General features: G+C 38.3%; 1 protein-coding gene across 4 annotated transcripts in view; it reads right to left on the reverse strand.

Annotated features, from left to right (window-relative positions):
* Positions 1–14,080, reverse strand: part of CNOT2 (CCR4-NOT transcription complex subunit 2) — a 90,017-nt gene that overhangs the window by 14,026 nt on the left and 61,911 nt on the right. For all 4 annotated transcript variants that reach the window (XM_048502438.1, XM_048502441.1, XM_048502439.1 and 1 more), the window contains 4 exons: positions 11,035–11,101; positions 6,696–6,843; positions 5,265–5,447; positions 2,668–2,747 (listed from right to left, as the gene is read on the reverse strand). In XM_048502438.1, coding sequence (XP_048358395.1) covers positions 2,668–2,747; positions 5,265–5,447; positions 6,696–6,843; positions 11,035–11,101 — 478 coding nt within the window. The remainder of the gene's footprint in view (positions 1–2,667; positions 2,748–5,264; positions 5,448–6,695; positions 6,844–11,034; positions 11,102–14,080) is intronic.

The following is a 14,080-nucleotide window of genomic DNA, read 5'->3' on the forward strand; positions in this document are numbered from 1 at the left end:
CTAGAACTGAACACACTTTAAGGCATTTAGAAATGGTGGTAGATTTCAGGAGAAACCTCTCATCCTACCTCCTCTCACAATACTAGACAACACAGTATTATCAATAGTAGAGACCTTTTAAATTTCCTCTAGAGCTCCATCATATCTCACTGACCTAAAATGGTCACCCAATATCAAAAATGTCATCAAAAAAAGCACAACAAAGGAGAATGTTCTTTTCTGGCGCTTCAACTCAGGAAGCTCAAAACTGCCTAAGGAGCTGCTGATGAGTTACTGTTTACAGAGGAGATCAGTGAGTCTGTCATCTGCACCTCTATAACTGTGTGGTTTGGTTCTGCAACCCAATAACAAGTTTCTGACACAGACTTCAGAGGAATAATCAGAGACTGGGCAGAAAAAAACAATTGCTGCTAACCTGCCTCTTCCATTGAGGACCTGTATACTGCCGCGGGTCAAAAAAAGGGCTGTGAAAATGTTACTGACCCCTCGCATCCCTGGACATAAACTGTTTCCACTCTTACCCTCTAAGCGTCGCTATGGAGGCAACCTCGCACACCAAGACATTTAGACACAAGAACAGTTTTTTTCCCGAATGCTGCATCACTCTGTTAAATAAAATAATTCCCTCGATAATGTTAAACTATTTATTATATACTTATTATATAATTACTGCACTACTTTTTTCATCATTCCTATTACCCATCTCCTCCCACTTATGACTGTATGACTATAGCCTGTGCTGACATTTTATTTTATTTTATGATTTTACATTTTATGTTTTCATTACTACTGATTGTTTCCTGATTGCTTACTAGACCTATATGACAATCATTAAGTGCTGTACCTTATGATTCTTGACAAATGTATTTTTCTTTTATGTACACTGAGAGCATATGCACCGGAGACAAATTCCTTGTGTGTCCAATCACACTTGGCCAATAAAGATTCTATTCTATTCTATTCTATTCTAAATACCCATTTTGTGTGCATGTCCCTACAGCTGTACAGTTACAACAGCTGCTGAGTGAACTGTGAGTTCCAGCCTTGTCTGTTGCCCGTTTTGATGCTAGCTTATAAGATGCACCAAAAAGAAGCACTTTGGCTTAATTCCACATGATCTGGATTGTATTTTGTGGGATATGGTTATGTCACAGTGTTCTGCTGTTATAAATGAGCTCCTTTCACACATGGATAACATGAGAGCACCACTATTACTATGCTCCTCTATGTTTAATGTATAGCAGGTTGCCATAAAATCAGGCAATGTTGTTACACCCTCTATTCTTTCAAGCTACATCTCCCTCAACCCTTAATTTGTCTGCTGAGTGCACTTGTGGGTGAGTGAAATGATGCCATGAGGCAGTAAACTCATGGCAACCTCAGCAAGAGGCTTGCAATGTAAGGCCGTTTCCGCACGGCCTCCCTGTCGCCTCCACGGCAAAAAAGAATTCCGCCGCGGCGTGGAAGTAACCGCTCGCATGCTGCGCATGCGGAAGCGAAACCGATGAGCAGCAGGCCGGACTCGCGCGGGTATCTTCTACCCGTCCACTCACCTTGTCCCATTCATTTAAGCCATTGCTGAAGCCATTGACCCGCCCACAGCTGCCCTCCCCGGACCTCCAGGGGTCGGGGAGGGACCAGCGAAATGGCCCCTCACGCCAGCAGGTGACGGCTCCAACAACGTGGCTGAGGTTCGTGAAGATGAAGGCTATGTTCCCGGCAGTGCGATAAGTTCGCGACAGCATATCACCGGGGAAGGCGCTTTCTAACAACACCCACTAAAAAAAAGGGTTTGTTTGTTTAGAGGCGACCTGGCGCGCCCGCCCTGGGAAGGGGCGCGGTCAGATTACGGTACCTGCCATGCTGCAGCAGCCGCCAAGACGGCGGCCTGGGGGCGGCGTTTTTACCGCCCCCAGGCCGTCGTTTTTGGCCCATGCGGAAAGGGCCTAAAAGATTAAGCAGAGGTAGAAGAGAATAAAAGTTTGGATTTATAACCCCCCTTACTCTCCTTTAAGGAGACTCAAAGGAACTTACAAACTCCTTTACGTTCCTCTCCACACAACAGACACCTTATGAGGTAGGTGGGGCTGCTAGAGTTCTGAGAGAACTATGACTAGCCCAAAGTCACCCAACGTGCTTCATGTGTAGGAGTGGGGAAATAAATCCAGTTGATCAGATAAAAGTCCACTGTTCAGGTCGAGGAGTGGGGAATCAAACCTGGTCTACTTGCACTTAACCACTACACCACACTGGTAGTTTGCCATTGCCTTCCATACTGATAAGATCAGACTATATCACACTGGCTTCCCTCCTCACTGAGCGCACTTAGGATATCATATTTGGAATTATGGGCTATCAGAATCATGGGACTATAGGACTGTTCAATAAATATGCTTAAAATATGCTTTCATTCATTGTATCCTGACAAATGACAGCTAGTGTGGTGCGTGACTAGAATGCTGGACTAGGATTTGGGAGACCTAGGTTCAAATCAACATTCAGTCATAAACTTACCAGGTGACTTTAAGCTGTCTCTCATCTTTCAACCTAACCTACCACAAAGGACTGTTGTGAAGACAAAATGAAAAGAGACCATGTATGCCAACCTGATGACCTTGGAAGAACGATAGGATAAAAATGCATAGACAGAATTCAGAGTAGGCTTACCTGTTCCGTTAAAAATGTTACTTGATAAAGAGTTATTCATTCCAAACGTCTGATTCCTGTTCATTCCAAATCCAGACATACTACACATAAAGTAAAACAGAAGTTAATTTAAAACACCTAATTTTAAACTATGGAAGATAACAACAAACTAATACAACAAGACACTTCACTCTAGCTGTTCTGCCTTTTAAAAATAACCATTTGACGTGATGTATGACAAAGTTCAACAGAAGATATTAATGTAAGTTCTGGTTAAAATGACCAGATTTTAAAAAATAAAATAAAAAGGTATACAACATTAGCATTTACCTCAACATGCATTGATCATATGACAGAAGTAACTGGTTTCAAATGAGAAAAAAAATTCTAGAAATGAATTAAGGGCTGCCTGACAACTTATATAGCTAGACTCCTGGAACAACTGATCTCCTACAACAACCCAGGAAAAAAGGATTCACAAACTTAAAGCCTTTATATACTATGCTAGTCAAGATGTTCAAGAATAAGTTGTGGCATGAAATTTTAAAAAGAAATGTTAAGAAATGAAATTATCAGGAGGTGTACTCCAAGATTGCTTGAAATACCATTATGAGAAGGGTTGTTAATAAAAAGAAAGCTCCGAACAGAACAAGATATGAAGAACAACTCAGGAGCAAAGTTTATACAAATAAGCTCTCAAATAGTGCAGGAAGTCCAAAACCTCATCAGGAAGACGGCAAGATCATGTACAACTCTGAATACACCAGTATGTGACGAAAAAGAAAAAAGAAACCAAGCAGCAAAAATGGTTTCTCTGCTTGAACATGTCTCAGTTCTGAAGGAAAAAAGCTTACTCTCTTCCTGTTGCTTACTCTTACAACTGTTTACTTTTTTTTAGCCACTTCTCTATTTATACTTCAAGCACTATTAGGTTTACCCAAACAATCAGTCTTTGGGGATAAATCTCAGGCAGGAGGGTAATAAGAAGGCACTAAGAAGCTTATTTTAGTCACCTGGAAATGACATTTTGATATTCAGATTCACAATCCAGGATTCTCTATGTGAATTAAAAGGAATGGGTACAAACAAGAATCAACAACCACGTTGCATTCTAACATCCTCATTTCTTGGAGTAATGAGAATTGCTCTTCATTACAGAATGAACAATAGTTTTAAATGAGCTTCAGCCTGAACAACGTAACATATAAACTGAATATATTCTAGTAATATAAGGATTTTTTTCGTTCTTTGTTAGAGTACTACTATACCAGTAAATAATATTTCATTAAAGTCTGAAATGTGCTCCTGTTCCTAAATCGGGTAATGATAATGCATGCTTTCCTTGCTTAGAGTGTATCAAAAATGGATTGTAGCCTGTGAAAAAGTTTGACTCCACACCTTCCATGGCTCTGACTTCATGATCATAGGCTACAAACAGTGAAGGTTGCTGTCCTCAGCATCCAAGGTGTGAAAAGAAAGAGATTTACTCTGGTAGCTAGTAGTTCAAGATCAACCGAAGCCTGGGACAGCACTGTTCTCTATACAATAGAAGGGCATTTTTAAAACCCTCTTTGGAAAACTTCATCAAGTACTGATCTACCCTCCCCAAGATATTTGGGAGAACTGTCATTAGAAAACATATTGTTTCTATCACAAATCTACTTCCTCATTTACAGATCTAAAGTGAATACCCAGAACATTATTAAATATCAAAATGCCTCTCACAATATGAAAATTTTATTACAATTATCACAAATTTATCACAATTTTATCACAATTATCTTGATTACAATAAAATCAATAAGGCTAAGCAGAAGTAGAACTGTATATGCTAAATACTGTTTTGGTTAATTAGCAAAGATCTCATTTAATTAGTTTGACATGAGGTAAAAAACCTATCTCTCATTCAATGAATCAGAAAAGACTAGTTTGTCAAACGTAGAAGATAACCTCTAGAAGATACGTATTAATTTGAAGTTTCCTCTTCTCCAAAAATCTATTTAAAAGCACTAGGTTTGAGAAAAAAAATTGCAGAGGCTACATAGCAATAGTAGGAAATAAATAATATATTACCAGAAAAATATGTAAAACTCCATTAGTATAAACCAAAATAGTGTAAGTTCTGCCATAAATTAAACAAACTAACAAACAGAGGTAGAATTTTTGTGTAAGTTTAACACAACCAAGCAATTATACTGGTAAGTAATGGAAGTGATCCAAAGAGCTATTAACAGTTCTGAAAGAGCACAGGCTATATTAGTGACTACATCTAACTTCCTTTGTGTTCCTAAGTGTTTTGGAATAAAGGCATTTGTGTTGGAAATTTCATAGCATCCATAAAAGCTGCATGGGCATATGCATTTGGTTTATCTCAACTTCTCAGGAAAATATTATGTATGAACTCCCTAATCTTGATGCAAATTTAATAAAATTAAACTTCAAATATTAAACATTACATTTTGATCCTAAAGCATTACAATGAATCACAGATGTTCTAAATATTTTTTCAGATTGGACTGATTTATTTCTCCACAAAGAAGTATTATTTGCCTATTGAATCATAATAGAACCCAAATAGCTCACTGCACAAATAAGTAGAAGAATTAAATCCATTTTACCTGTTCACAGTAAAAGGTTGTCGAGAGGGTTGCTGCTTTGGCATACAGATTATGCTGGGTGAACTTCGGTTGGGGCTGCCTAATCCTGAACTGCTCATGCTGTTTGTCCTGCTGGGAATTCCAATGCCCTGCCCAACCTGGGAGTGGTTCATCATATTCCTTGGATTCATAGGCAATATACCTCTGAAAAAAGATGAACCCGTGAAAATAATCAATGAACCAATTCAGCAAATTGTATAACTATTTCCATGTTATTCAGTCATAGCCTACTTTTAAAAATATAGTTTGGAAACACAACATAATTTTCAGAACTGCTTCTAAGTACAATGACTGTTGGATATCTGTTTATAAAGAATTGCTTTAGATCAGTGATGGCAAACTTTTTTGGCTCAGCATATCAAAATTCAGAAAATGCCTAACTAGATTCTGCATCCTCAAACAAAAGGGAAACAGTTCTATGAATATTTATTTTTAAAAATACAGTCCAATCATGTGTGGTGATATATATTATAGCCTTGGTGGTGAACCTTTGGCACTCCAGATGTTATGGACTACAATTCCCACGGGAATTGTGGTCCATAACATCTGGAGATATAAGGTTCTCACAAAGGCTATACTGTCTATCTCCCTATATGATCAGACTGTATTGTATAACTTTCTCCCCAGTAGGGAATTGTAGTCCATAACATCTGGAGTGCCAAAGGTTCGCCACCACTGTATTATATAAAGAAACATCAAATAATTACAAAAATTATTCAAACTAAAACAGGGAGAATAGTTGTTCTCAGGTGTTGGTGAATGTTGCCATGTCAGCCAAAGGAAGTGGCATGTCACCTCTGACATGCATGTCACAGGTTCGCCATCACTGCTTTAAACCAACAATCTTCGGTACCAGCCATCTTGATAGCGGTTCACAAAGTTTCATTCAGATGCAAACCTTACTCAGCTCTGAATCTCAAATCTGGAAAATTACACTAGTGGTCAAACCTGGAACACATAATTTGAGCAACTGTGCCAGTGGCCATAGTTTATAAGTAACTTCAGGAAACAAGGCTAGTCCAACCAAATGTAAAACATCAGGAAGCATCCAAATACAAGTTATTAAAATTTGGAAACACTTGAAAAATTACAGGTCATTAATATATGAATGTTCTTGGGATATCAACTTGAAATGTTATGTAACATACACTAGTTTGCACAGCAGAATGCAATTATTATTTTCCGGTAGACAGGAATCAATATTGCGTTGCAATCTTTTGCACAGCACCCTCAAGCATTTGCAGTGGTGTAGAAAATTAACACATTTTTCTCTTCTTTTTCTAAGTATCCGGAATGCAAAACAGCTTCAAGTTTATACATACAGACACAGTCAAATACAAACACAGCACATTTGAAAAGGACCCTTTAGAAGCATTTGCTATCAATAAATACCTGCTCGGAGATGGAGGCGTGTGAAGTGACATTGTTGGTACCCCTGTTGTTGGCGTTACGTGGCTCGGTAACTGAGTGCCTTGCGATAAGCTGCGATTTAACTGAGGGGTATTGTTGCTCATCCCCCTCATTGGAAGGCCTAGTGCACCTATTTAAAAAAATTCAGAGTGGCAATGTGCAGAATTCAGGAACAACGGCTGTAGGTTCTGTGAAGATGGGGACTCTTGATTTGACAGTAAAAAAACATTTTATAAAACTATGAAAGGAAATGCAGATTATAAAAAATCAGATATAAATTCCACATGGAGGTCCCTTCCGCACACGCAGACTAATGCACTTTCAATCCACTTTGCAGCTGGATTTTACTGTGCAGAATGGCAAAATCCACTTGAAACAATTGTGAAAGTGGACTGAAAGTGCATTATTCTGCATGTGTGGAAGGGGCCGTAGTTTTATTGAACTGTACAGATTTTTATTTGGAAAAAAATCTGCACAAGAAAATGTCCCCCTTAAGTTTTAAATTTATTTTGATGGTTGCTCTGTTAGTAATCTTGAGCCTGAGATATGGTGGGATATAAACAAATAAACATTTGAAAATTTGACATTTTCTACTAGATCTCAAACTAAAATTGAAAATCACCATCAACCTTCTAATTAAGTCAAGTCAAGGGTGTGTTTTCAAACAATTCTGATCATTATCTATCTATCTATCTATCTATCTATCTATCTATCTATCTATCTATCTATCTATCTATCTATCTATCTATCTATCTATCTATCTATCTATCTATCTATCTATCTATCTATCTATCTATCTATCTATCTATCTATCTATCGGGTTTACATACCGTCCTCCCCCGGAGGGCTAATTGTTTTCAAACAATTCTGTTAAAAATCTACTTATCTAATAACTACAATGAAACAATATTTTTAAGTGTGCACAACAAGAAGACTGCTATCTCACACAGGGATATTCACCTGTACCCTTCCATGGCTATTTTTTACCAACAGGTGAAAATTTTTTGTTTTGTTTCACATTCCCTTGAGAACTTCTCCTTCCCACCCTATGTTTTTAATTGCCAAGTCTGTGCTTTTTAATATATATTTTGCTCTCAGTTTCAAAGAGGTTTTGTGATGTGTTTTATACTGTTCTGCTTTTAGTTACCTTAGTGACCTGGTTGGAAAGAAAGGCTGATATAATTTTTGTAAATACATATATTACATATGTAACAAGCAGCAAAGGTTTCAGATCTATGCACCCTTACTAGGAAGACGCTCCCATGGATTTAGTGGGACCTTCTGACTAAACAGTGTTGTGCAGCAACTAAAGCACCAGTTTGTGACCTGAAAAGCCCAGGTTCAAAATGCTATTCTGTCATGGAAATCAGCCAAGCGCCCCTGGGTCAGTTACCCTCAGACTCTTATCTCACAGGGTTGTTACTGCTGTTATCAGGATAAAAATGGAGGAGGGGGGGAAATACTGCAAGCTGCCTGGGGTCCCAATTAGAGGACAAGGAGCCATATAAAAAGGCACACATTCTATCAAGGGTTCCCTCATCGTCACAATACCTGCATCTACTATAGCAAGGCAAACATGCTTCTCTATTGTTCTGTTGTCTCAGCCAAGCCATGCTGCTCTGAGTACTGGACCATCTTGTCTACTTGCTGAGGTTTGCTAAAAACACTTGATGAAAGGCCTTAATTAAAAACACCTTCCTAACTTTAATCTAACTGTACTTTTAGCACAAAGTCACTAATGATTAAGACATTGAATCTGAATTTTAGTCCTTTTTTCAGTCATATAATTGTATATTAATCTTATTTCTAAGTGGTAAAAGAAAATCGTGTGTTTCCTCATCTATATGCTAGAATATGTACTTGCGGTATAGAGCAGACTATTGCCATTTTAACATGTCAAACATTAAAAGGCAACTTAATCATAAAAATAAGAAGTCTTGCTATTGTACCATTTCAATCATCCACTCAAAGATTTTCAGGAGGTGTGTGTCCTCTTTGAATCAACAAAAACACATACACAGTTGTAACAATAAATCTATAACCTGCAGCAGATGAAAACATCTAACGTCTTTTCTACATAACTGATTTAAACTGTTTCACAAAAAGGACTCTTTGTTTTTTGGGAGATCACAGAAACTGATTAGGGCCCATAAGGAGTTGTTTCTTAGTCAGGCTTCTGTGTAATATTAAAAAGCACACTGGAAAGGATAGGGCCATGATGGCAAACCTTTGGCACTCCAGATGTTATGGACTACAATTCCCATCAGCCCCTCCCACCATGGCCAATTGGCCATACTGGCAGGGGCTAATGGGAATTGTAGTCCATAACATCTGGAGTGCCAAAGGTTCGCCACCACTGGGATAGGGCATATACTCAAAGATTTAAGCTAAGAGTGGACTTACTGGGTATTATATTTTCTATTCAGCTACCAACCCCAATATAAACAACTAAAATAGAAAATCAACCCTTCCAAATCTCTGAAATATACAGTCTACTTAACAAACTATGTTACAGCGATCAATTAAAAAAAATTAACTGGTGCAATTAAAGTCCGTTAAAAATGAAGACACATGTGCCTTTTGTTTTACTACAGGGAATTCTAGAAGAGCTCAAAAAGGTACACCTTTTTGATATCTCAGTGGATGAACAGGGGGGCATAGCCAATAGTGCTGGCTATGGGAACTGATTCACCTACACATGTCTGGTCTTCAGACTCCCACAGGATAAGTATGTCACTATTATTAACCTTTGTTGTGAAAAGCTCTGCTACTTCACTTGTCAAAACTATTTTCCAAAGTTTCCCACTGCCCGCCAAACTCTGCTCCCACATCAGCTTTGGAGAACAAAAGGAGATCTGGTTGTTGTTATAACAGACTTCTCTCTGTGATAGACCTCTGAAGATGCCAGCCACAGATGCAGGTGAAATGTTAAGAACAAGATCTACCAGACCACAGCCACACAGCCCAGAAAACTCACAACAACCAGTTGAATCTGGCCGTGAAGGCCTTCGACAATACAAAAGGAGATCTGTTTATCATAAATATTAACAGGTTCTCCTATTCATATTTATGGAAAAACTGAACAAGAAAATAGGTACCCTCATCTATGCTTTTTTGTCACTCTAAGTGTTTCAGAGTTTTGAAGAATTCTAGGATACCCTAGTGTTAGAATTCATGAATTAAAAATGGCTATTCATTAAAGCAGTTCTGATTAGTTGTAAAAATCAGCTATAATCTGTAAGGAATAACACTAATTGTCATGCTGCTATATCATGGGGAGCATTGTGGGAAAATAGGGACTCGGCAATGGTACCCTGTTGAAATGAGAATGATTTTGAGTTGTTTCCAGGTTCACTTGCTATTTATGCTCCTAGTTTTGTCCAAATCCTGTTGGATTATTGTCAGACATTCAGCAAAACATCACAGGAAACCCAGATTATTTTCACGTCACAACCAAGGGAGATTGCCCGTCACAAAACCCATGTTTCATGAATATTACAATGATGGCTGGTACACTGAATGATGCTATTCTAAAAAAAACAAGGAACAAAAGATGTCCATAGTCCCCAGCAAAAGATAAATTCTTATGATGTCCAATCACCTAATTATTTCATAAGAAGTAGGAACAGCTCTAAAACCAGGGTGGGTAATATGTGATCACTCAAACTATTGTTTTCAATCTATAAGCTTTTGTTACAATCCAATAACTAATTTGATAAACAACAAAAACAATATAATTTTCAGTACAGGGCAAGTTGACTAACAATTGGTCTACAACTATCACTCATTAAAATAATTTAAATACTGCATATGGTACTACTATACTGAAAAATGTAATTTTCAGTATCCTTCCTAGTTTAAAAAAAAGTTAAAGCAAAAACTACTCTTGAGCTTGTATTCAGAGAACTGAGATTGACGCAAAGCACATAGAATGGATTATTGGCCATCTTTCTCTTCTTTCTGCAGCTACCCCCAAAACAGGAATTCCTGATGGTTGGGGAGCTCTCAAACAGTGTGGGATGTAGCATGAAGAGGCTATGATGGAAAGAAGGAATCAGAAGAATTTGCTCCTGACACACAATATTATGCCAGTGGAGTTTTTCAAAGAGGCTGCAGAAAGGAGAAGGAACTATCCTAGGAGCTATCCTAGAGGCAGTCTCCCTTCCTGATTCTCTGATTAAAGTCCATTTTTCTAAACTAATTATATTCTGAAGTCATATGGGGAGCTAAATAAGATATCTACAACAAACCAGTAGTTTCAAAATAACATATCTACCATTAAAGGATCGTGTTGCTAAAAAAATAAAAATAGCATTCTTACTTTGTTGCCCGTATAAACTTGCCCCAAACTGAGACAGCTGACCTGATGTTGATGGTGATGCCAACATCTAGATTTGAAAATTAAAAAGTCAGTCAAGGTCAAAATAATGACATCTTTCTACAGCATTATACACTTAATTCAAAGCAACACAGGCTAACTATAAAATAACTTCATCAGTTGAAAGTTTTACCAAAAAAATTAGCAAAACATGGCTATAAATACAGAAACCAAGTAGTTGAAGGATGTGAATGATGTGATAACAGAATCAACAACTGAGACCCCCAGGGAGGGCATTTTGCCCATGCACAGGACCTGCTGAGTGCCACCTTCCCCACAAAAGCTGCTCCATAGACAGGGGAATCTCGGGAGAAGCTTCCAATGCTCTAAAAGAAATTGCAGAAGGAACACTGAAGGAGTCCTGACATGTTTGGGTATATGCATGTCATTTTCTAGATCCTCCCAACCTCTCTTCTCATCAGTACCACCAAACAAAATATAATTTTAGAAAGAATTTATGCTACAAAACTCTTCATTAGGCATTATGGTTTTAAGGTCAAGGGAAATAGTTTCTCAGTAAGATATGCAGAATACACGTGTAGGTTCATCAAGACTTGCTACAGCTAACGATTATTTGCCATCACTTTCTAATGTTCAAAAGAGGAATCCAAAATGCATAGTTGTAACACTATGTGGCTTTTATTTATATACATGCATGAACACATACACAGCGATTTTCCAATGTTGTATGTTTTCTTCAGGTTGAGTTGTCTACTTCAGAATGCAGGTGGATGCTCATGTGATTTAATACTCCTCAGTGCAAAAAACACAGTAAGAAGGCTTCCAGTCCAATGCTTTCCAACCCAAGGCTTTCTCTAACAGGTACTTTACATAGAATCGGGTACCCAGTGTAAGGCCAATGGGTGCCACAATGCCCAACAACACCTTGCTTGGTGCTTGTAGAAAGTGGGTGGGGCTAGATGAGGCTTTTGCACAGCAGAACTTTTGATTGGCTATGTAAATGAAAAAAACATTCTGTTAAACAGGGCTTCTGCCTGAAATGCTGGAGAGTTACTATTAAAGATAATTTCAATCTCTGAACTTTTCTGGTTGTGATCACCACCCTGTATAAGAAATATAAAGATGCCGTCAGACTCAAAAAAGTTGGGTACCCCTGACATTAAAAAAGTGTCATGTAAACTTTCAACTGCATTCTGAATTGGTACAGCAGATGCACAACATTACTACCCAGGCTACTGATTTCTGGCTTTCATAAAGAGAGCCATTTGCCTGAGTGCCTTCAAGTAATCAGACAGGGAAGCTTTTCTGTCTTGTCCAGAAAGGGCAGTTTTCCTATGTGATACAACTGCTCTAAACCCCTCTGAATCAGGTTTTAGGCCAGGCTATGGGATGGAGACAGTATTGGTTGTTGTAGTTTATGATCTCCATTTGAATGTAAATAACCAATGTGCTTCATTGTTGCTGTTACTGGATTCATCAGCAGCTTTTGATACAGTGGATCATACCATCCAGCTGAGACATTTGGAAGTAGAAAAAGGTATCAAGGGATGTGTGCTTTGGAATAATTTCAACCATGCATAGATCAGATTCAGAGGGCTGCTGTTGGAATCCAGCATGGTAGTACTTGCACTGTGAGGTCCTGCAAGACTCAGTTTTATTTCCCATACAGTTAAGTTTCCAAGTATACCCCTTGGAAGGGATAATTCATAGTTTTAGAGTTGGACATCACCAATATGCTAATGACACTTAGCTCCAAAGTCTAGACCTCCTGATGAACCCTGCCTTAACCCAGGAAATCTAGCTACATGGATCCACGCCACAGTAACCCCAAGGCCAAAGTACTGTGACTTGCTCTACATGGGCCTGCCCTTGGAGACATCTCAGAAACACCAACTGATACAGAACATGGTAGAGTAGAATCCTCTGTTGCGGCTGCCTAACAAGGTCAAGAAGGCTCCCATACTTACACTGTTCTGCAGAAGGTTTAAAAAATAACAGTTCAGGAGGACATTTTATAAAGGAAAAAGGGATGTTATAAAATGGAGATATTCATAAATGCACTTTTTGTTATTCTCTAATGGTGGACTCCAGTTTTATTGCATTATTTATTTAATGTACTGCAATGGTGTTTATGGTATTGCTTTATCATTCTAATGAAGATTTTCATGAACATAAATAGTATAGCTACCTTTTAGGTTTGTAATATTTTGGATGGTACTCAGATTTTGTTTCAGTGGAACGCAATGTAAAAAGGCAGGAGTTACAAACAAGCAAAAGAACCCCCAGTTTCTGAAAAGGAGCATTGAAGCATTTTGACAAATCTATGACAAATAGATCTATTATGACAACAAAGTGGGACCTCCATGCTGAGAGGCAGAAACTGCCCCGCGTTGGGGATAACTGGCTCTGCTACCTTTTGCTCTCCCTGATGTACAATACATCCCACTACTGTTCTAATTTCACGTTACTCGTGAAATTGACTTTTTGGATCACACAGAATTTTATGCTGCAATCAGATATCTTCTTGTACAGCTGGAATGATTTTAAACACATGGCTAATCTAGTCCATCTTGTCTCATGCAAGGGTGCACCAGTTACTCTGGAGGGTCAATAACAGGGAACATTGGTCAATGCCTTCCCTGTATGCTGTCTCCTAGCACTGGCATTCAGAGGTTTACTGCCTCTGATAATGAAGGTTCCCTGAAATCGCCAAGGTTATTGACGCTGGTGGGACTCCCATCAATGAATGTATCTAGTCCCTTTTTAAAACCATCTATGTTTGTGGCCACCAGTTACATCTCTAGCAGTAAATTCTACATTTTAATCAATATAATCCTGAATACTATACTTTGAACAATGCATTCTATGATTTTGAAATATTTTTTCCATCCAGCCGTATCTGCCAATTAACTCTGAACCTCTAAATTTATCAGGATTATAAATTGGAACCCTTGAACATTTTTGACAAACGGGGGAGGTATTTTTTAAAAACCTTCCTCTCTTAGGCTGTTTCTGCACAGGCCAAAAT

Source organism: Sphaerodactylus townsendi, linkage group LG06 (assembly GCF_021028975.2).
Source record: "Sphaerodactylus townsendi isolate TG3544 linkage group LG06, MPM_Stown_v2.3, whole genome shotgun sequence".
Classification (NCBI taxonomy): domain Eukaryota; kingdom Metazoa; phylum Chordata; class Lepidosauria; order Squamata; family Sphaerodactylidae; genus Sphaerodactylus; species Sphaerodactylus townsendi.